The 22907-nt window shown below is 52.2% G+C and overlaps 1 protein-coding gene across 9 annotated transcripts in view; it reads left to right on the plus strand.

Annotated features, from left to right (window-relative positions):
* Positions 1-22907, plus strand: part of CDH23 (cadherin related 23) — a 128569-nt gene that overhangs the window by 77590 nt on the left and 28072 nt on the right. For all 9 annotated transcript variants that reach the window (XR_006939750.1, XR_003075564.3, XM_015288246.4 and 6 more), the window contains exons 12-36: positions 588-737; positions 1126-1284; positions 8888-8952; positions 9069-9306; positions 9401-9506; positions 9619-9746; positions 10755-10827; positions 11011-11127; positions 12115-12227; positions 13122-13229; positions 14105-14294; positions 15020-15165; positions 15392-15611; positions 15772-15924; positions 16411-16524; positions 16991-17139; positions 18358-18418; positions 18493-18641; positions 20066-20201; positions 20299-20687; positions 20776-20877; positions 21560-21562; positions 22097-22246; positions 22507-22635; positions 22715-22843. Coding sequence is in view for 7 of the 9 variants with exons in the window: in XM_015288246.4 (XP_015143732.2) it covers positions 588-737; positions 1126-1284; positions 8888-8952; positions 9069-9306; positions 9401-9506; positions 9619-9746; positions 10755-10827; positions 11011-11127; positions 12115-12227; positions 13122-13229; positions 14105-14294; positions 15020-15165; positions 15392-15611; positions 15772-15924; positions 16411-16524; positions 16991-17139; positions 18358-18418; positions 18493-18641; positions 20066-20201; positions 20299-20687; positions 20776-20877; positions 21560-21562; positions 22097-22246; positions 22507-22635; positions 22715-22843 (3477 nt within the window). In the remaining 2 variants the exon portion in view is untranslated. The remainder of the gene's footprint in view (positions 1-587; positions 738-1125; positions 1285-8887; positions 8953-9068; positions 9307-9400; positions 9507-9618; positions 9747-10754; positions 10828-11010; positions 11128-12114; positions 12228-13121; positions 13230-14104; positions 14295-15019; positions 15166-15391; positions 15612-15771; positions 15925-16410; positions 16525-16990; positions 17140-18357; positions 18419-18492; positions 18642-20065; positions 20202-20298; positions 20688-20775; positions 20878-21559; positions 21563-22096; positions 22247-22506; positions 22636-22714; positions 22844-22907) is intronic.

Here is a 22907-nt window from a genome sequence, read left to right on the forward strand (position 1 = left end):
CTGCCCTGGTGAGGGGAGAAGGGCCAGCGGGAATGTTGCACGTGCCAGCGGCTCTTGGTGGTCACACTCAGCTAGTTTTTGCTATTAGTGCCCCTTCGTGCATTTAATTGCTGCCTTTTTCTGCTAGGAGGGAGGTCACTCGAGGAAAATTGGCAATTCAGCTACAGCAGCTCCTAGACTCGCTCTGTAGGACCGACCAGTGGGAAGGGGTGGTGCGCCCATAAGGGCTCCTGCAGTGCCATGGGCATGCTCTGCCAGTGGGGCTGTGGGAGAGGGGTGTTCAGGTCCCATCTGGGGCTGGAGGGGCAGGCAGCTGTGCTGTGACATCCCAGAGTGGGATGCTGTGTGGTACCTAGGTCTCAAAATGCTAAAAGGGATTTCCCTTCTAGCTTTGCCCTGCACAGATTTATCCCAGGGATGTGTTTCATTCACATGCACAGAGGTCTTCTATGAAAGCACATAAAAAGAAGACTTGCAGAATTTGCATGCACTGCATGTCCAGTGAACATCTTAAAACCCAAATGAATTCTTAAGGTCAGTGCTGAGCTATGCAAAGAGTAAACCAGCCTTCCTCTTTCTATTGCCAGGGTCCCAACAGTGTGTTTGAGGTCTACCTGGTGGGCAACAACTCCAACCACTTCATCATCTCACCCACCTCCATCCAGGGGAAGGCAGACATCCGTGTCCGGGTGGCTGTGCCACTCGACTTTGAAACCATCCCCCGCTACGAGTTCTCGGTAAGGGAGCAGGAAGAGAAGGGTGATGGGGTATAGAATGTTGAGGTCAGGAGGAAGGAGTAGTTTTCTGCATGAAAAAAAGATAAATAAAAGAGAAAAGAGTGGAATTCACAGAAGCTCCAGTTAAGAGGAGAGGTGATAGCCTCAAGTTGTGCCAGAGGAGGTTCAGGTTGGAAACAGCAGTGGTGCACTGGCACAGGCTAGCTGGGGAGGTAAGGGAGTCACCATCTCTGGAGGTGTTCCAGAGATGCACAGATGTGGCACTGAGGGATGTTGGCAGTGGGCATGTGGGGGTGAGCTGGGGTTGGGCTGGATGTGCTGAGAGGGCTTTTCCAACATGAATGACTCTGTGATTGTATAGTTCTAAGATCTGGTTCTCCCCTTGCAGCTCTTTGCGAATGAGAGCATCCCAGAGCATGTTGGCTTCGCACGCGTGAAGATCAGCCTCATCAATGAGAACGACAATCGTCCGGTCTTCAGCAAGGCCCTCTACAATGTCAGCCTTCCAGAGAACGCCACTGTGGGCACCACCGTGCTGCAGGTCCATGTGAGTAGAAGCATCCCTGCTGCAAATCCCACATGTGATGAGGAAATTGGGGTCTGCTGTGCTGAGGGTGGAAAGAGATGGGAAGAGCTGCATGGGTTGGGTTGGTTGAAGATGAAGATGTGGAGGAGGAGATAGAATCATATAACTGTTAAGGTTGGAAAAGAGCACTAGGATCATCTAGTCCAACCGCCAAACCCATAGAGATGCTGGTACTCCTCTGGGATGAGAAATATCCCCAGTGCAATGCACTGTGTGCGTTGCTGCTGCTGTTCTATAGTCACAGCTCCTGCATGCCACCCAGAGAAGAAAAGCCCTGACAAAAGCGCTTGGTGTGTAAGTGTGTTTACTCTACAAACAGATGGTGTGAAACTGCACAGAGCCCCCGAGCTGTTCCCATCTGACAGTTATTAATATTTCAAGCAGATGTTTAGCTAGTTGGGCCGTCAGGCACTGAACAATGAGGCTGTTACTGCCGCTCCTCTTTCCCCAACTTCCAGCTCTGCCAGCACTTCGGAGCACACGCAGAACCGCCCGGAGTCGAATCCTCTGTGATAAATCAGAATGGATGCAATTAGTGCTGAAACCCAGCTTGCCCTCCCAGCTGATCCCAAACTTCTCTCAGCCCTCCTGCTGTGGGATGCTTGGCTTTCCTGCAGGCTTCCCAAAATGTCTCATGCGCTGCAGGCATGCTGGACAGGAGGATGCTGCCAGTGAAAGCCTGTTTGCTAACTAAGAAATTCCTTCTTTCATTTTTTTTTCTTTCTTTTTCACTTGCTCGGTGTGGTAGTTACCCACAGGGTTAGGCACTGGGAAATGCCCCTTTGCGCAGTGCAGGTCTGGTACCCAGCTGCAAATGGAAAGGGGAGGAAAAAAAGGCAGAAGCAGACTTCATTTGCAGTGACAAATGGCCATTTGTCTCCGCAGCATTTCAGCTCGTAATGCTGCTGACAGCAGAGAAACATTGCCTGCTACACGTGTAAATCAGTTGTAAAACAACACGATGTGCAGACACAGGGTCAGCTCTGTGTCCCTGCAGGTCCTTGGGCACAACCCAGCCCCTTCCCCATGTTATGCAGCCCTGTCCGCCCTCTAAGATTCTTTTGGCCCGCTCTCCATTCTCCGTTCCGCATCCTCTCCTCTCCCTGCCCATCCATCCATCCGTCCATCTGTTCAGTCCCATCCAGGAGATGCATTTATCATACAGATGCAGGGAGCTTCTTGCTTGTAGGATAACATCTGGAATGGCCCTGCATCCCTGAGGGGTAGGTGCAGGGTGCTGGGAGAGCTCCCTGAGCCTCTTCCCCTTAAAGCTCTGCCCCAGATACCAGCAGATATTGAAATATTATTATTTTTTTTTCTGAAACAACTGGCCATGAAACCTTTTAATAACGTAACTGAAAAGGTCAGAGAAAGAATTTCACACTTCTTGAGCAAGCAGGCAGACGGTATATAACTTCATGCCCTCCAGGAACAAGAGGCACTGAGAGCATATGCTGCACCCTGAACTAACTGGGGTGCACAACCCCCCTGGCCAAGCACTGACAACAGCTGGTGGTGGCTCCTGATACAAGGGAGTGGGTTGGTGGCCCTGAGGCAGGCAGGGTGTCCTTCTGGTGCTGCACTGGGGCTGGAGATGAAACACATGAAGCTCTTCTGGGTCATGGCGAGGGGCTGGGACCAGGTGGAGCATTCAGCTGGAAGCATTTTGGGGTGGAGGAGGCTATGGAAATGGGGTCTGCTTTGGGACCCCTAAGGCTCCAGTGAGAGGAGTGGGAGCTCAGCTTCTCCTCCAGACCCATGAGTGTGCAGGTGTGTGTTGTATGACCAGCTGCTGTTCTATTTGCTGGAATTGGAGGGCTGGGGAAGGGGACGGAGACCCTGTGGGGGGCCGGAGTTAAGGGGCAGGAGGTCTCCTTAAGCCTCTTGTATCCTACAGATCTGCAGCATACGGTCCTCCTGGAAAGCTCTGATAACCAAAATCATTAAAGCCCAAACAAACAGTGAGCCGTTCGTTCCTTAGCCACGGCAGTGCTTTTGATTTGCCTCAAATGGCATGGAGAAAAGCAGTTCTCCAGGGAAACGTAGGAAGCAGTCCCACCCCCAGGCCCTACTTTGCTCCTTTGCCCCAGGGATCTGCTGCAACCCCTCCAGAGCATCCCCACAGTCTGCAGAGCTCAGCCCCTCTTTGCCACCATGTTTCCCTAGGAGAAACCTTGTTAGTAGGAGCCTAATGAAGTAAATGTGCTAATTAACCTTCCATTACTCTCCTCATTAAAGCAACCTTTAATTTGCTTGGCAAAGTTTCTCTCCTTCACCACCCAGCTGTCAGTTTGCCACTGCCGCTTCGATCTCTCTTTGGCCTCGCATCGGGGATGGGAAAATCGATCCCACCCTGCTTTTCCTCCCCTTCTTTCCATCCAGCCGTGAACTCCAGTCTACACAAAAGTAATAGTGTGATTTTCCCACCCTGGGCATCAATATGCACCTATTTAACATGCAAATCGCCTTCTCAATCAGCAGCGAGCCTGCTCCGTGCCCCTTCCATCCTCTGGGCTCTGGAGGTGGGCTGAGATGGTCCCATTTTGGGGCAGCACCTGCACTGTGAAGCCTTTGGGGCAGGCCTGGTGATAGGTGGGATCTGCTGGCTCAGGGTGAGAACCTTGGGCAGTGCTTGCATGGCTTTGGTGGGGATGGGAGGTGATAAAGAGAGGCAATGTCAGCCCCATCCCTCCCTGTTAGCATCTCAATCAATCCCGTTGTTCTTCAGCCCCGTGTTCTCCTGCTCCAGCTGTGCTTAAACAGAGCAAAATCACGTCCAATTTCCCTGCCGCTTGGAGGAAAATTGAATCCTTTATCTGTGAGAAGAGAGGAAAGCTGAAAGTACACCAAACAATAAATAGTTAAATAATCAAAGCAGGCGATTCCAAATTGCCTGGAAAGTTAAACATGATCGGCTTTTCTTCTTCGTGCCTGCCCCTCTTTTTTGTAAACCTGCTCACACTCCTTGTTCCTTTCAAATATTCTCCTCAATTCAGCTCTGTAAATACAGGCAGGGAGGAGGGGGTTTCCAGGTAGCAGCATGATTGACGGATCTGAAGCCCTCGTCTTTCTGTCAGGGCCCAGTGCTCTCTGGCTGTGTTTATCTCTTTAATCTAAATATCAATCCGTAAGACTGAAATGGGGTGGAATAGGAATCATGACAGCTGAGGAGAGAGACACTTATTGCAGCTCTCGCAGCCGCGCCGTGGCCTGATGGAGCTGTCAGGATAAATGCACAGTTTCAAAGTGCAGAGGTGGCAAAAACCGAAGCTCAGCCCCAAATGGGGACAGTCACAGCGGTAAAACAGCTAAGCATTCCATGGTGATGCATGGACACAGGCTGCCCAGTTTGTGTCCCTGGAGGTGTTCCAGAGCCTTGGAGATGTAGCACTGAGGGACATAGACAATGAACAGGTGGGGTTGGGCTGGGTGACTTGAGAGGGCTTTTAAAACCTTATGATTCTATGATTCTGTGATTCTAAGGGACACTTCAGAAGCATCTGTATGCTGTGTGATAGAGGCTGGAGTGGTGTTCTCCTGGATGTCCTCCTGGGGTTCAGCCCATGGCTCCTGGACTACATTCTTCATGCTGACCGAGGGTCATCTCCTTAGCAATCCCTCTGCCTCTTGGGGACATGTTCTTGGCTTGCTGTCCGTGGCTGAACAGCAAAACTCCCTCCATATGTGGGTTTGCTTTGCTCGTGGAGCAATCATGCAGCTAACGTGACTTCCACCCATCCCTTATGCCCGTCTGGGTGAGATGGGGCTGCAGGCACTGGGAGAGCTCCTGGGAATGTTTCAGAGAGCAATGGGTATTCATATTTCCTGTGTTGGACTTTGACCTTAATTCCTTCCATTTTGCTGGGCTGTAAAATTCATTAGGGACCTAACAGCAAAGCGATTGAGATGTCAGCCAGGCAGTTGCGTGGTTATTTAATCTATCAGATGTGTGGCTTGCCATTTAGGTGGACAACAAGAGAATATGAAATCAATATGCTTCATTAGCGGAGGTCTCGCTCCTGGCTCTGTCGCGTACAACCTGGCAATGTGCTGGGCTTGGTGCCACTTTGCAGTGGGACGGGGGCACAAAACATGGTGCTAAGCCACTTGCCCAAGGTCTGTCTCCACCCTGAGATGCTGTAGGGTCTCACCTCGACCCGTGGTCCCTGGCCACTAAATGACAGCCACCCAGGCAAGTGTTAACCTGGCCGACAAGGAGCTGCTGCTGTTAGAAAACACAATCAGTGATCCAGGAGGAGAGGTGGGAAGGCTCGGCTGTTCACAGGGGGGTTGATTGGCTATTTTTCTCCCCCTGGAGCCCTCTGGGGTCGTTAGCATCGATTGAAGCCCTGCTCGGGGCAGCTGGGCATCTCCCTCTCCTCGCCCCCAGCCCTAATCACGGCTGCGGCGCAGCAATGCTGCCTGATTGCTGCCTCCCACCGGGCTGGGGAAACAGCAGCTGCCAGAGCAATCTCCACTTGGGAAAGTTGTGCATTAAGCAGGTTTTCCACCAGTTCTCTCCATCCTTTGCAGCTCAGTGGTTACTTCTCATGGAAACTCTCCGCGTTATCTTTCTCTCTTCCCCATCCCAAATCACATCACAGTGCGGGACATGCCAGAGCATGGTTTCTCTTCCCTTTTTCTCTGGAAAATCAGAATCTGACAATTGCTTTGAAGAAGGGTTGCTTGTTCTTTAGCAAGTGGTTTTGGAATAGGGCAGGTGGATGTGCCGTGCTGGTCCCTGTCCCTGTGCCAGGAGGCAAGAAGCACGGCCGGTCACTCGCTGCCCTGACAGCTTTCTGATGTCAGGTAATTGCTTTCCTGCTACGACTCTTTTAAGCAGCAAGCTCCTGGCCAAAGCAATTTGTTCCCCATCAATTTTTATTTCCTGGTCCCTCAGTGCAGGGTAAGGGGGAAACAAAGGTAGCAGAGGAGCAGAGACCTGCCGTAGCAGCCCACCAATACACTTCTCATCCTGCTGCCATCCCAGTGCAAATCCACACCAGAGGTGGGAGGGAGGTGCTGCTCCCAGGTGCTTGACCCTTAGGCAGATTTTGGTTGATCAGGAAGTTTTTTGGGGTGGAGACCCAAATAGATATACATGGCTTTTGTCTCTGAGCACGTCCCCCACTCATCCTGCAGAGCTGCTGCGAGCAGAGTTAATCTCGAGCAGTTTAAGGAGTCGTTCAGTGGGGCTCGGCGGATGATGAATGTCGAAACCATTACAAGCAAAGCGCTGGGGCTCCATGGAGCTGTTTAAAAATGAATTCTCCCATGTAAATTTCTGCTCCATCAATCCTTATGACATGTCAAACATTGCTATTGTTTCCTGAACAAATTGCACGACATGCCCTTTCCTGCAGATCCGCACAGGAGAGCAGAACCGCCTGCCTGGGAGGTGGGAAGGATGCTCGTGGGATAAAAGGGAGATGTGGGAATACTTGCATGCAGGATAGAGAGCGGTGCTTGGGGCTGATGGGCTGTGTGATAACATAGAACAGCATCCCTGCAGCTTGAGGAATGAATGGATTCCTCGGGTTAGCCCAGCTGCCTCTTCCCAGGACTCTTCCTGAGTTTTGCCACCTAAATGCATTTTGGAGAAGAGCACCACACTGGCAACAGCTCACAAAAGCACAGCTACAGACCTGTGCTTCCATCCTGCCCTTTGCAGGCTCCAGTGGGCAAATCCCCTCTTAATATTCTGGGCAGGAGGCAAGCAGCTGCAAAAGCTGTTTGATGGCTGCTTGAGGTGGAGCCCCAGGAAACTTCCAGCCAGATACTTCTCCTCCTCCCTCTCTTTCTCCTTCTCTCTGTCTGCAGCTGGGGACTGATCCGCTGGAAACATTGGGCATTGGCACTGTGGCTTTGGGATCAGCCCCACGAAGCCATCAGGGCTTTGGTTCTTCTCGCACCGCACAGCTCCGCACTGACCTTCTCTTCACCTTCCTCCTTCCCTATATTTTTTTAGCCCGGCAGCAGAAAATTACACTTTCCCGGCGTTGTCTGTCACTGCAATAAGCACTTACAAGTGCAATCGCACAGGGCCAAATGAAGGGAATTAGTTTTGCCCATGCTTTGTGGCACTGGCAGGTTCCCTGTAAATCATTATCTCATCACCACCAATCCAGGTACATGGAAAATGCCTTTCTTGTCCCAAGCGTTTAGGGATTAATGGGTCCTAGGTTATGGGAGCAAAAATGATGTCTGGAAAAAAGACATCCCCTGGTCCCAGGTAGGGTGGCTTTCGGCTGATTTGCTCGGTTTTGCTGAGTGCAGTGTGCATAAAGATTAAATCACACCTTAGCTGTGGAGAAGAAAATCAGCAAAATGGGTAGGGCTGGAAGGATGACTCCACTAGGGCGTGCTTTTGCTGAGGCAAAGCACTAAGGATTTACCAGCTGAGAAGCTTTTGGGGTAAAATGAAGGAATTCAGACAAATTTTCACACCATAGCAAGGTATGGGGACAAAGGTGAGGCAGTTGGGTGTGCTCAAACTCCTGCTCTGCTGGTAATGGTACCCAAGGCCATCGGTAAATCAGGAGGGTTTCAGAAGTGGGTTGTGCTCTGTGCCAGTCCTAAAATACAGCCTCCTGATGGTATCTAGACATAAAATGTGTCTCTAGCCCTGCTTCTCAGAGTCTGGTTGGAGTCTAACTAGTCCAGACAGGACTCAATTTAGAAAATATACTGGGGGGGGAAAAAAAAAAAAAAAAAGATGTAGTTTTAGACTCTTATTCCACTTCCTTCATCTAAATACAAGTTTTCTGGTCATTTTTCCTTGCCTCTGTTCATGCATATTTTATATATTCATTAGAGAAAAGACTTTAAAACATACATAAATCTCGCCTCATTCCTCTGAAGCTGACAAACTGTGCCTTGCATACCTCGCCTGGAGGCAAAGTCTTCCAGCGGCAAAGCCTTGCAGGATTTGGGCTTCCCAGGTCATCCCTCTTTTCCCGTGCCTATTTTGTGGCTTTCTGATTAGGGTTTCTGTGCTGGGCCCTCCTCTGGAAATGGAGCTGCTCGCAGCAGACAGCTCTCTTCTTCTCTGTTCTCTTTAAAATCTCATCTGCCTTGAATTGCTGTATTTTGTGTGCTCTTCCCATGTCAGCTCAGAATGGAAGTGAAAGGTAGCAGGCATAACATTTTGGGGAATGGCACTGAGCACTGTTGCTGGATGGATGCTATCTGCAGTGGGTGGCCAGTCAGAAATTCCCCCAAAAATGGGAGCTCCAACAGTCCAAGTCAGGATCCATTGGGTATTCAACAGCAGTGAACAACGTAGGCAGGAAGGAGCAGGTAAAAGGGGGGGAAGAAGAGGCTGAGCCTTGCCTGTCTGCTCTGGAGGGCTGCTGGAGGCAGCACCTTCTGTGGGTGCTCCTGGAGGAGGCAGGGGATGGGTAGAGCAGCCACCAGCCTGCCCTAAAGCCACGTCACCTGGGAAGGCATGAACCTTCCTGAGATGTGAATGTAAATAAAGCTTTCTGTGAGTTGTGATGGGTTCACTGGTGTGTGCGATTCCCAGAAGTAGCTTCATTTGTTAACTAACTTTTGATTTTTTCAGGCAACTGACAATGATGTGGGCAGCTATGGCAAAGTCAGTTATTTCTTCAGCGATGACCCCGATCGGTAAGTGTGGTTGAACCACGATGGTAAAGGTGCTTCTCCAAAATTTGGAGACTAACATTTCACCATCTCCAGCACACAGTCACCGAAGTTTTCACCCCTTTCCTGTCCCTCCCCAGTTTCTCACTGGACAAGGACACGGGTGTGATCCTGCTGATGGCCCGACTGGACTTTGAGACCATGCAGCGCTACACGCTGACTGTCATTGCACGGGACGGTGGCGGTGAGGAGACAGCAGGGCGCATCAGAATCAATGTTCTGGACGTCAACGACAACGTGCCCACCTTCCAGAAGGAGGCATACTTGGGGGCACTGCGGGAGAATGAGCCCTCTGTCACCCAGGTGGTCCGGCTCCGGGTGAGAGACCAGCCGGGGCCAGGTCCCCATTCAGCACCACTCCCTGCATGGCCAGTGCAGCATCTGTGCTCACCTTTCTCTTCTTTCTATGTAGGCATCTGATGAGGACTCCCCCCCAAACAACCAGATCACCTACAGCATCGTGCATGCATCTGCCTTCCGCGAGTACTTTGACATCACGGTGTCAGAAGGGTATGGAGGTAAGCTCTGCGGTTGAGAGAGATGACAGGAGGACAGTAGGTTGGGTGGTGACAATAGAATGTCCCCCACCTGGCCGACTTGGTACTGAGTCCCCACCTTGCATCCTTCCAGTGATAAGCGTGAACCACCCCCTCGACTACGAGCAGGTGGTCAATGGGGTCATCTACCTGACCGTGATGGCCAAGGATGCTGGTAACCCACCACTCAACAGCACTGTCCCCGTCACCATCGAGGTGTTTGTAAGTACAATGCAAACGCGATGATAGGAACAGGGGACAGCTGGAGCTGGGGCATCCCCTCAGCCCCCATTAAGCAGTGTGAACATACCTGCCTTTTAGAATAGAAAGAAAATGAGGAGGAAGTGTTTGACAATGGCATTTCAGGAAAAAAGAGACATGAAAAGGCAGAACAAGAGCTAGTGGGGAGGGAGGCAATTTTTTTTCCTCCTTTGCTTGTTGGTTTTTAATAAAGAAGTCAAACTCGCCTTGTAGATCTCCCATTAGGGGACAATACGCTTTGTAGAGGGAGCCGCCGAGTCAGAACTAATAGCGTGCAGTGCCGAGATCCAGGGAAATATCACTGCTAATAAGCTGCCGCTGCGTTCACTGCCGCTGCTGTCCTCACTGGGGCGATGAGCCGGCAACAGGAAGCGTGCAAAGGATAGGGGTCTGCAGGAATCTGTAAAGCTGATGATGGCATGGTGGAGCACATGCAGTCTTGTTGGGCATTTCTTCCCCACCACTGGCTTTGCCCTGTGACAGTCACCCCATGCTCCATGAGGATGTATGCAGTTTCCACGTTGCCCTCGGAGAAGGCATAGGGAGAGCTGAGTGATGCTCTGGCTTATTACAGACCACCTGCTTCCAGAAATGGGAGCAGAGGATGGCAATTCAATTACGGTGCAATGGGCATCACTGGCACGTGAAATTGCCTCAAATATCTGGTTTGGTGGCAGCAGGAGCAGCTGAGCCTACTGGCCCATCAGCAGCCTCCATGAAGAAAACGTCTCTGAAACAGCCCCAGGAAAGTGACAAAATCCACAACAGCGCTTTAATGTTCTGGTGGCTCCACCCTTCCCTTTCTGGGCTGTTAGATTTGGTGTTCAGACCCCCCCTACACCTTAGCCCTAATCCCACCTTCCTTACACTGTTGCCTTGAGCTGGTCACGTGATAGAAGCTCCCATATCTGCACTGTACCTCTTCACCCACAGTGAAGAGCCAGCCTTTTGCCATTCTTTTTGCTGTAGGATGAGAACGACAATCCACCCACCTTCAGCAAGCCCTCCTACGTGATAGCCGTCATGGAAGACATCATGGCAGGTATGAAGCACAGCTTCTTCTCCAGCCATTCAGGAGGGTCCTGGGGCTCACACAGTCACCCTGGGGATCCCACAGCTACCCTGGGGTACACGAATGTTTGTTGGGGAGGCAAGGAGCCAAGTCCTTGAGCCAGTGAGCAGTGGGGCAGGTGCCTCCTCCAGCCCTCATTTCTGCCCCCGCAAGGTGCTACTGTGCTGTTCCTCAATGCCACAGACCTGGACCGGTCCAGGGAGTACGGACAGGAGTCAATCATCTACTCCCTGGAGGGCTCCTCTCATTTTCGGATCAACGCTCGCTCAGGTGAGACTCCATCCACACGCTCACTCTTTTCCATTCAGTCTAGTCCCATTTTTTCCCCAGTTTTCTTCATTATTGTTTTTCCCCTTTCACTCTTCCCTCCTCCTTCCCAAGCAGCCTGCTTAGGGGATGCACAATGTAAGGGAGTCACCAAATTTCAGTCCCCAAGGTTGGTCACTGTTAAACTTTTGGGAAAGGCTGGCAGTTTGGCTGCAAGGGTTTATTTTAGCTCAGGAGATGCTGTCTGCCCTTCCTCGCTGACATCTTTTTGGTTCATTAAGGGCAGGAATGCTGACAAAGCTGTAAATGCTGCAGACAGGACTTCCTCTTATCCATATGGCACCTGCAAGAAAAGAGGCACATGGGTGGTTGGAAGGGAGGAAAGGGGTGATAGTGTGACCTGGGGTGGTGGACAAGCCAACACTATCTGTGAGACATACAAACTCTCTGTACCTGTTCTGTGAGGATGTGCTGTGCTGGGTGCAAGTCTATGGGCAGGAGACATCCATCATTACGACATATGCACGCTTAAACTACTTTTTCTGTGATTAATTTTTTCAGTGCAGGGATTAGTTGGTACCGTGAGAGTTTGGAGTCAGATATATTTTAGGAAGACCTTTAGCCTTACAAATTTTCCCTGCTTAGATTAGTTTTTCTCCTCCAGTTCTGGCATGGATGAGCTCTTCCTATGGCATGCCAGCCCCTCCATACATAGCAAGGCACACCTCCTTACAGCTCAGGCACTGAGTGAGGAACGGGCAGTTTGGGGGGTTCAGGGGACCAAAGCAGCATACAGCCTCTGGAAGGGTGGGAGAGCATAGTTATTTCTTATAGTGCTTGCTGTAGACCCCCTCCAGGAAACGCCAGCCATCTATGTGAAGCTGAATCAGTCTCCATTTTGAAGTAACTCTGTTTTCACCAGTTCCCCAAGCTACAAATGGTAAGTCACCATATGACCTTTCTCATCTCTCTCATCCTTTTTGTCTGCAGGAGAAATCACGACGACATCCTTGCTGGACCGGGAGGCCAAATCTGAATACATCCTCATTGTTAGAGCAGTGGACGGGGGTGTGGGTCACCATCAGAAGACAGGCATTGCCATGGTGAGCATGGCCCCAGGACCCCGTGCTTGGAGGGCACGTGGAGCACACAGTGGTGTCTGCCCATCACTCTGGGCTGCCTCCCACTGCAGAATGACTCTTCAGAGTGGGTGAACCTGGAAATCAGGCTCCCTTTCCTAGCAAGCCATTTGTCACAGAGCCACTTGACCTTCCCGTGCTTTGTGTGTTCATCCCTTGGTGCGGGCACGGCAGCAGGTACCCATTCCTCCCACAGCATGGCTCCTTTTGTTAGTGTTTCTCAAGAAAATGCTTGGTCGGAGAGCTTGCAGGAGCACTTAGCTGTTCCTGATGACTGCTATTCACACACTGCCTTCATCAAGGGTTTCCAACTGCTTTTTGATTCTTGGGCTCCTTGGAAGGTTCTAGCGGAGGTGCAGGCAAATTGAATCCTCCTGGCAATGGCTTTGCCTCACCCCTCACTGGCACACCATCGTTTGAAACCTTTACATGGAAGTCTTTGGAAATATGAGACCAGAAGCCATGTATCCATCTCCTGTGGCCTGATGTTGGATGGAAGGTTTAATTGCCTTTGGGTCCTCTTTCTCCTGGGATGCTCTGTTGGGCTGTAGAAGAGATGTCCTGTGCAACAGCAAAGTACTGTGGTAGTGCCAAAGAGTTCCCCAGAATAACTGTCATTGGTACTAAGGTCCATTGGAAGGTGTGGGATCCAGGAAGACTATAACTAGAGGTTGCAGCCCTGGCTAGGCAAATGCACAACTTGTGGAGTGCTGGGCTCCTGTTTGGGGCTACAGATGAGTGGATGTTCTGTCAGTAGCAGAAAAGGGTTTCTACAACACAGATTGCAATTAGGACAAAAAAAATCCACCCTGGTCCTCACACGGACCTGCCAGCAACTGAGCCTGTTTTCTCCTGCAGGTGAACATCACACTGCTGGACATCAATGACAACTACCCCACGTGGAAGGATGCGCCCTACTTCATCAACCTGGTGGAAATGACCCCCCCAAATTCAGACGTCACCACGGTACGTGTGCAGAGAGGCAGCTTCAGGCAGCCTCTTCTCACCTGCCCAGCCTTTCCTCCCCCTATGCCTGCAGTAAGCCTTGCAGAAGTTTGTTCAAAAGGTTCCTCCTTGCTGCCCATTCCATGTGTTCCTCCTCTCCACTGGCATTCTTTATTGTTTTTGCAATTGTGTGGGTTTTGGTCAAGTTCTCCTTTTCCTAGCCTCGCTTGCGACCTCCTTCAAGGACCTCTCTGAAAGACATTGATTTACAGCCTTTCAAATCCCGCTGGTGAAATAAAAGAGAAGGAGAGCAAGAGGCTTGCACTCCATCACACTGGGAGAAAAATGACGGGCACGAAACAGAAAATAAATGAGGGGAAAGTGAGGAGAATCCACAATACTGTTTAACATGGAAGGCTGCAAGAGAAAGCTGGTGCAGAAAGGAAGATAGGTCCAGCAGGAGAGCAGGAGGTAGCAAGGTTTGCAACGGTGACCCACAGCCCCCAGCCCCACTTTGGAGGACCTGTGGGCCCCACCGTGCTTCTCCCACACTTCTCCTCCAAAGAGTGGCAAGTAGCTTCTGTAGAAGCTGAGAAGTCCTCTTGCATCACAATCCCAGTTAGTTGCTGGGAAGATAATTGCTGTGTAATCCATAGGATGAAAATTCGGCTGGAACAGAAAGAGACAGGGAAGATACAAGTGTGATGAAGTTGTTCTGGGCTTTGTGTATATGTAAATGCCCGCTGTAATTAAAAACATCACAGGAAGCACCAAATGTCCAGGGGAGGAGAAGACCACCAGTGAAGGCTCAGCCACTATACTAGACAGCAGTGAATCTCCAACTGGGATACTCTGTTTTAACTCCCATCTCTCGGCTCCATTTGTTGCTATTTCAGGTGGTGGCTGTAGACCCGGACCTGGGGGAGAATGGTACGGTGGTGTACAGCATCCGCCCCCCCAACAAGTTCTATAGCCTCAACAGCACCTCTGGCAAGATCCGCACCTCTGGCGTCCAGCTGGACCGTGAGAACCCCAACCCACAGGAGGCTGAGCTGATGCGGAGGATTGTGGTGTCAGTCACCGACTGTAAGCTGGTGTCATGGGAGGACATCAGTGTTTAATGCAGGGAGTGGAGCCAGCTGGTCTTTGAGACCTGGCACTTGAGCTTGAGGCATGCTGCAGGGGTGGGGCCACCACCATACTGGGCACGTGTAGAGAGGGGTGGGCACGAGCTTCCTCTTCTGGAGGTTGGAGGAAGACAGCAGCACTGCTGCTCAGTGTATGCAATGAGGAAATGCTTAGGCTTCTTAGGTCTATTGTGGAGTCTGGGGATGCTTTTGGAGCTGAGGCTGTGGATCTTGTAAGGCTGGCAAGATCCCATGGCTGTAGGCCTCCATCAGTAGCTAGGGAAGCCAGCTGAGCAGGTGAGGGGGAAAGAGCTGGTCAAGTGATTATGGTTTTTGGTGTTTTTTGTTGTTGTTGTTGTTGTTTTTGAAGTTCTGAGAACAATATTTTACAGAGTATATTTCAGGAAAAGAAGAAAGATGAATTAGGATAAATTCCCCACTGTCCAGCTGGCTTCCTGGAAGCACATTTAGCCTTAACTCTGCCCCTTCCTGTGTTTTCACTGTAACGTCCCATCCAAGCTGCTATAGGAAAGGGATAAGGACAGATGTATGCTGCTGCTGTCTTCAGCCACGTGCACAGACAGACCCTGCATGCATCCAGAGAGAGTTTTCTCTGCTTGAGGAACCATGCATCATCCCAAGGGGCTGTAGGCATGAACCTTGGCCCCCATCCTGTCCCTGCAGGTGGGCGGCCACCCCTGCGAGCCACCAGCAGTGCCACAGTGTTTGTCAACCTGCTGGATCTGAATGACAATGATCCCACTTTCCAAAACCTGCCCTTCATCGCAGAGATATCTGAGGGTCTTCCTGCCGGCACCTCTGTCTTCCAGGTGAGCTCATCCCACCAGTGCTGGAAAATGTCATCGTTTCCACAATGAATGGAGATGCCCATGGGAACCTATGTTGTCTTCACACAGCATGGTACCCACAAGGAGAATAACTTGAAGCTCTGTTGTTTCAACCTGAGGTTTCTGGGAACAGAGCTTGGGGCTTTTGTCACTCAGGAGATGATTGGGGTCACCATGCTCACCCCTCCTTCCATCCTTTCCCCACTAGGTGCTGGCCATCGACCTGGATGAAGGCCCCAATGGGTGGGTGACGTATCGCATGCAGGTGGGGATGCCTCGTATGGACTTCCTCATCAACAGCACCAGCGGGCTCATCATCTCCACCACCGTGCTGGACCGGGAGAGGATCACTGAGTACTACTTGCGTGTGGTGGCCAGCGATGCTGGCACGCCCTCCAAGAGCTCCACCAGCACCCTCACTGTTAAAGGTGGGCGCATCAGGTCCCCTCCAGTCCCCAAATGTCTAAATTTCCATAGGCAGCAAGGGATGCTACAGGGTGCTCAGAACAGCCAGGAGAATTTTGGGGAGATTGGCAGCAGAAGGAGGGCATGTTCGGAGGGGACACTCATCTTCATTCCCTCTTGCAGTGTTGGATGTGAATGATGAGAGCCCCACCTTCTTGCCAGCCATCTACAATGTGTCGTTGCCTGAGAACGTGGCCCGAGACTTCAAAGTGGTCCGGCTCAACTGCACAGATGCTGATGTGGGACTGAACGCTGAGCTCAGCTACTTCATCACAGGTACAGCTGCTGACCCCATCTCACTCAGCCGGGGAGCTTTCCACCCTGACAATATCTTTCCAGACTGCCTTGCAGGGGGATCTGGGTGTATTTTCCAAGGATGCTTTCCTCTCTGGCCATCAGCACAGGGAGCAGGTACACCTTCTGGGAAAGGTACAGCTTTTGGGACACGATGCCAACGTGATGAGAGAGAGCTGGAGTCTCGCCTCCACATCGGTGCTGCCGATCCCAAAACTTGTGCGGTATCGCCCTCTGCCGCACGGCCCCGTTCTGGCTCCCCTCTTGGCTCCCGCTGGACTGGGATTTGGGAACCCTTGGCCCTAGGCACCCCCTGTCATTAAACCCATGAGGTGCAGCATATGCGTAATTTATTTCAGGGCATCCCATAGCACCACGTGCCCAGGGGCTGCATCTGGTCTCTGTTGATTTTCACCCGTGGAACTGCACTGGTGATGATGACATTCTGGTCCCTGTCCTTCACTGCAGGTGGGAACCAGGACGGCAAATTCAGCGTCGGCTTCAGGGATGGGGTGGTCAGGACAGTTGTGAGCCTGGACAGGGAGACGGTGGCATCGTATGCACTGATCCTGGAGGCCATTGGTGAGAGCTTCTCCCATTTCCATGAAAGCTTTGAGCTGCCTGTGTTTGATTTGAGCATCCCACAGCTGCTTTTGCAGACAGCCATTTCACCCCTTGTCTGGTCCAGTCCCAGGGCTTTCCCTTCCCAATTTGTCCCAGCACCGCAGTATTGCTCCCATACTGCTGGGCTTCAGCTCAGTGGCTGCCAATTCATCCCAAGCCACCTGGCATAGGCAGAGGAGCGGGCACCATATACATCTTGTCCATCATCTCCAGAGCTATAAAATGATGTGCCTGCCTGCAGAATGCTTGGACATCCCTCCTGAGCAGAAAAAAAAAAAAAGTGGCCTGCTCAGAAATCTTGGGATCACAGAACTACAGGTGCCACATTGATGCAGAAGGGATGCTGCCCCATGTTTACCCCCCACCTCCAGCTGTCCCCTGTGTGAAGAGCCAGGGATGACAGAACTGCTTTCTCTCCCAACAGACAACGGCCCCACTGGGAATCGCCGTACCGGGACTGCCACTGTCTATGTCACTGTCCTGGATGTCAACGATAACCGACCCATCTTCCTTCAGAGCAGCTACGAAGCTAGTGTACCTGAGGATATCCCAGCTGCCAGCAGCATCGTGCAGGCACGTGGCTCCTCATCACCAGTTTGTTCCCTATGAACGTGCGGTGAGAGCGTCAGAGAGAAGACAGCAAAGACAGGGAGCCTCATGGGACTAAAATAAGAAATTCACTCCATTTATTCACAGAATGAGGGAAGCCCCTGTGCTTGTGAGGCCCCTTGGCTGGCTGTCTTCCAGAAGGAACTGAGGGCGGGGATTTCCAGGATTGGATTGGAAGGGACCTCAAAGCCCATCCAGCCCCAACTCCTGCCATGGGATGGTTGCCCCCAACCAGATCAGGGCCCCATCAATAATCTTGGGCACCTCCATGGGTGGGACACCCACAGCTCTGAGCAGCAGTGCCAGTGAACTCACTGCCCTCTGAGTTGGTTCTGAGAGGGCTGTGGGTCTGCTCGTGCAGTTCCCATTCCAGGGTAGGAAGGTTTGGGTAGACAGCAGCCAGGTCAAACGTACAATAAAATAAAATAAAAGAAAATAGAATTTTAAAAAAAGGTTTCCAAAGGCACTTAATTGATCGATTAAGATTAAGATTGAGAACAAATGTTCTTAATTGCTGATCGGAAACTATGAGGTGGAAATGAGCAGGGTGGAAAGCAAGATGCTGCGTCAGGGGAGGCAAGCATCGCTCACTGGCTGTGTGACGCAGGACAAAACCACGGCCAGCAAATGACACGAGAGCTGTGGGCCCTAGAAGCTGAGGGCTGCACCCTAGGCTCATGCATTTGGGGCCGTCGTGGTACCCATGACCCCAGGTACTCTGATAGCCTCAGCTGTCCCCAGGAGGCCCTTGCTGAAGCAGGGTGACCAAAGCTACCCTCATTCTGGCATTTGCTATGCATACACGGTTTGACTTGGTGACCTGAGGTTCGTCAGGGTAATTTCTTCAGGGATTTTTTTACTCACCTGGGGGTGGCTCGGATCCCTCTGGGGAAGTGCATCCTTGGGCAGAGAGCTGCACTTTCGCATGGGGACACCAGAGGGGACCGTTGTGCTAGATTTCCCTGGGAGCTCCGTGTTACTCGCGCAGTGTGTAGTAGCTGATGGCTGCTTGGCTCGGTTGGCCACCCACTGCACACGGGAAGAAGCAAACCCCTTATTTGGGCACTCAGCCTGTGATGCAGAGATGATGAGGGCAGGGTAACCCCTTTTGCCTCTCAGCTGACAGCTGGGCAGGGTGGGAGGCTGTGCAAGCTTCACCTCTGCTTTTCTTTCCTCAAAAAGGTGAAAGCCACAGATGCAGACGAGGGCGTGAATGGGAGAGTGTGGTACAGGATTGTCAAGGGTAAGCCCGGGTGCACGTGGGCACTCCAGAGGCCGGCACCACCAACATGACCACTCTGCCTTCCTCACCCCCAGGGAACGAGCACAACAACTTTCGGATCAACCCCAGCAGCGGGCTGTTGATGCGGGGTGTGCGGCCCCTGGACCGCGAGCAGAACTCCTCTCACGTCCTGGAGGTAGAAGCCTACAACACAGAGCACGGCCCCATGAGGAGCTCCGTGCGGGTACGTGCCCAGCGCGAGGCAGCTTGTAGGGATGCTGCATCACACAGCAGTAATTTCCAGCCCTCGCTGAGCAGAGGCAGGCGTGCAGGAAGCCCAAGAGACCTGGAAACGCTGACGGAAAGTCTCTGTGGGTGGAGAAGAGGGTTTGGGTTTTTGTTTTTTCTTTTTTTCCTGTGACATTTGGGTGCGCTCAGGCTGCACACTGGAAACCACACAGTCAAGCATCTATTTAATTAAGAGAGGAGTAATGTAATCGTGTTCAGCAGTGATACAGCAACTTCCTTCCTTCAGGAGGGGTTCCCATGAACCCTGATCTGCCAACCCATCCCTCCGGCCACATCGCTTTTATTTTTAGAACCACCAAGCTGTTGGGGGGCTCCAGCTGATCATTATGTGCCCACAGCCCCAGTAAGAACCCCCAATAGGAAAACAGGAGGAGAAAGGCTGTCCCTGGGGGAAGGCGAGAAAATACAGCCTGACCCGCTGGCTGTGAGATTTGCACAAAATTTCCCATGGAGCCATCAGTGCTCCCACGCTGCAGGGTCTCCAGTGGTGAGGTTTGGGGCTGAGGATCCCAAAGAGGGGTTAACACTGAGCTGTGCCTGCCTCTGGCCAGGGAAGGATGGATCCATCATAACACTGCTCCTGTGCAGCAGATGAATGCCAGGAAAAGTATTTAGAATCATTTAGATTGGAAAAGCCCTCTCAGGTCACCCAGCCCACCCCCACCTGCCCACCACCCACATCCCTCAGTGCCACATCTCCACAGCTCTGCAACACCTCTGGGGATGGTGACTCCCCTACCTCCCTGGGCAGCCTGTGCCACTGCATCACTGCTCTTTCGGAGGATAAATGTGTCCTAATGCCCAACCTGAACCTCTCCTGGCACAACCTGAGGCTGTCAACTCTCATCCTACCACTGTTACCTGGGAGTGGAAGGTGACCCCCGCCTCAGGAGCTGTAGAGAGCGATGAGGTCTCCCCTGCACCTCCTCTTCTCCAGACTGATACATCCAAGCTCCCTCAGCTGCTCTCCATAAGGCATGTGCTCCAGTTCCTCACATCTTTGCTGCTGTTCTCTGGACATGCTCCAGGTCCTTCATGCATGCAAGGCCATCCTTGTACATGCAAACAGATGACAAGCGTTCGCAGCAGTGAGATATCTTGGGGGACATATTTGTGACCTGAGACAATGAGTTTGCAGTGCTATTAGCTGCTGCTCTGCTGCTGCTGTCTTCCTGGGACTGTAGGGGATGATTTCCACCACATGAGGAAAGGAAGATGGGGATTTGGTGCTCTTCCCAATTTATGACCTACATTCACATTCCTCTGTGAAAACCTGGGGGTTTCAGGCCATCAAAGTGGCAGTCAGCAGCCATTCCCATCGGCTAAGTCTTCTCACTCACATGTTCTTATGGCCTGCAGGTGATCGTGTATGTGGAGGATGTGAACGATGAGGTGCCGGTGTTCACCCAGCGGCAGTACAACCGCCTGGGGCTGCGCGAGACAGCCGGCATTGGCACCTCGGTGGCCGTGGTGCGGGCCACGGACAGGGACACAGGTAGGGGCTGGCTAGGCTGCAGCCCTGTGGGCTGGGCTCTGTGTTGGTGGTCCTGCCTCGTTGGGATGCTGGATGCCATGGTTCTGCTCTACCCTAGGGAATGGCGGCTTGGTCAGCTACCAAATCCTGTCAGGTGCTGAAGGGAAGTTTGAGATTGATGAGAGCACAGGTCTTATCACCACCATTGACTACCTGGACTACGAGACCAAGACGAGCTACCTGATGAATGTCTCAGCCACAGACCAGGCCCCACCCAACAACCAGGGTTTCTGCAGTGTGTACGTCAGCCTGCTGAATGAGCTGGATGAGGCCGTGCAATTCTCCAACAGCAGCTATGAGGCTGTCATCATGGAGAACATCCCGCTGGGATCTGAGGTGCTCCGCGTCCAGGCCCGCTCCATCGACAACCTCAACCAGATCACCTACAAGTTTGATCCCAACACCAACGCCCAGGCGCTCTCCCTCTTCAAAATCAACGGCATCACCGTAAGCAACCACAGTGCTGTCCTTTGTGTTGGGCTGTCCCCACGCACCTTGGGGCTGCTGGGGGGACACGACTCTTGGCCATTGACAGGGGGTGATCACAGTGAAAGGCCAGGTGGATCGGGAGAAGGGGGATTTCTACACCTTGACAGTGGTGGCCGATGATGGAGGGCCAAAGGTTGACTCCACAGTGGTGAGTGACTCCTCTCCCCTCCCTTGGCTGGGTTATCACATAGGTTTTTCATAATGCTGTAATCATGTTGGCCCTTTTTGTGCAAGATCTGCTGGGTCTGGCAGACCCATTCCCAGCCCAAAAACCAGGCTCTGAAAACCCAGATATGGGGGAAATCCTGCATTTGCATAAGCACAGACAGCTGAGTTTTAGCTTCTGTGTGTCACAGGGTCAGACTTCTTATAACACAGAAAACAACAAAAAAAGACGAAATTAAAACACAACCCTGTAAACTTTACAGATCACTTACCAAAATACACCATCCTGAGGTAGGTAAATCCTGGTTGGGGGGGCTTGAAATACTTTGCAGTGCTGAAGGAGAACATTATATTTGGCAGTTTCAGGGGCAGCTGAGTGGGGCAATTTGCATCTCCCTGCCGCAGAGGGTGGCCCATGAGCACGGGTGGCTCTGTGGGCAGGGACAAAAGTGTGCTGGTTTGGGCCAGCTGGGCCCAAAGGAGTTTCAGAGCTGGAGGCATGCTCTGCACTCCAAGACCCTGTATCTTGGTGCACCTGCTGCCTCTGAAGGCGATGCTGGAGGAAAGAGGTGATGAGGGAGGACCCTGCCCTGGAAGGCTGGGATGCTCCATACCCCACTAACTTGTTTTTTTTGTTGTTCTTTTCTCTGCTTCCCCTCCCACAGAAGGTAAGCATGTGTGCTACACCACCATCACTTTTGGTGGCAGGACCTGTTTCAAGCACCAAGCTGTGGGTGGCATCTCCTGCAGAGGGGCAGCTGCAAAACTTGCCAGGCTCCTCACTCCCTGAATGTGATTCACCAACAACCACAGCAGCTCCATTCAGCCCCGCCACACCTGTGGCCGAGGGAAGCCATAAATAGAGCCCCGGGAACAGAACTGCTCTTCCTCTCCCACTTGTGCGGATCTTCAATTGCAAAAGGCGATGAGAGCATTTCCTCCAATTAATGGTGGCCAAGGTAGCACACTCCATTGTCACCTCTGGGATGCAAACTCCAGCAAGCTCGAGAGCGTGATCTCTCTGGGTTTTCTCTGCTCTGTTGCCAAGGGTGAACCCACACCTCTAGCCTGCAGTATCTGTGTGCATTCCCCTGTGGGACAAGACCACGCTTATTTTGCTGGCGCTTTTGGGTGATGGAGGTGCAAGGACTGAGGGCTTTCTGGGGGTCTTAGCAGGGGTCTCACCTCTGCCATGCCCACAGGTAACCATCACGGTCCTGGATGAGAATGACAACAGCCCACAGTTTGACATCACTTCCGACTCAGCTGTCAGCGTACCAGAGGACAGTGTGGTTGGCAGGCGGGTGGCTGTGGTCCTGGCCCGTGACCCTGACGCAGGCAGCAATGGGCAGGTGGGACAGTGCATCTTCCCCAAGCACCACGCCAGCCCCTTCCCCTGCCCCGTGTCCCCTTCATGCCAAGCGTTGCATGACGGCTGTGGGTGAAGCTGGGGAGTTTGCTTTGGGGTGGCTGAATACCCCTGACACTCACCACACTGCGCCTTCTAAGATGCTCTGAGACATCACAAGGTGCTGCTGGGTTAATTCCTGTGGGGGCTCTCCGTGTCACATCACCTGCTGATGATTTTCCTCTCTGTACTGGTTTCTTCCAGGTGACGTTCTCACTGACAGCAGGGAACGTGGGGCAGGCATTTGAGATCCGCACCACAAACGATACCTACGGAGAGGTGCTCGTGGCTCGGCCGCTGGACCGGGAGCTGCTGGATCACTACACCCTGCGGGTGAGCCGAGCCCTGCCATGCTCCCCTGCCCTTTGGGCTTAGAAATGGCATTTTGGAGAAAAATTGCCTCCCACCACAGATCCAAGCTTCGGATGGCGGCGTGCCCCCCCGGAGGAAAGAGCACACCCTGCGGGTCACCGTTCTCGATGTCAACGACAACCCTCCCATCATCGATAGCCCCTTGGGCTACAATGTGAGCGTGAGTGAGGTGAGCACCTGAGCCAAGGCGGCTTCGAGAGAGCTGGATAATTAAGCAATAAAACACAATCAGG

Source organism: Gallus gallus, chromosome 6 (assembly GCF_016699485.2).
Source record: "Gallus gallus isolate bGalGal1 chromosome 6, bGalGal1.mat.broiler.GRCg7b, whole genome shotgun sequence".
NCBI lineage: Eukaryota > Metazoa > Chordata > Aves > Galliformes > Phasianidae > Gallus > Gallus gallus.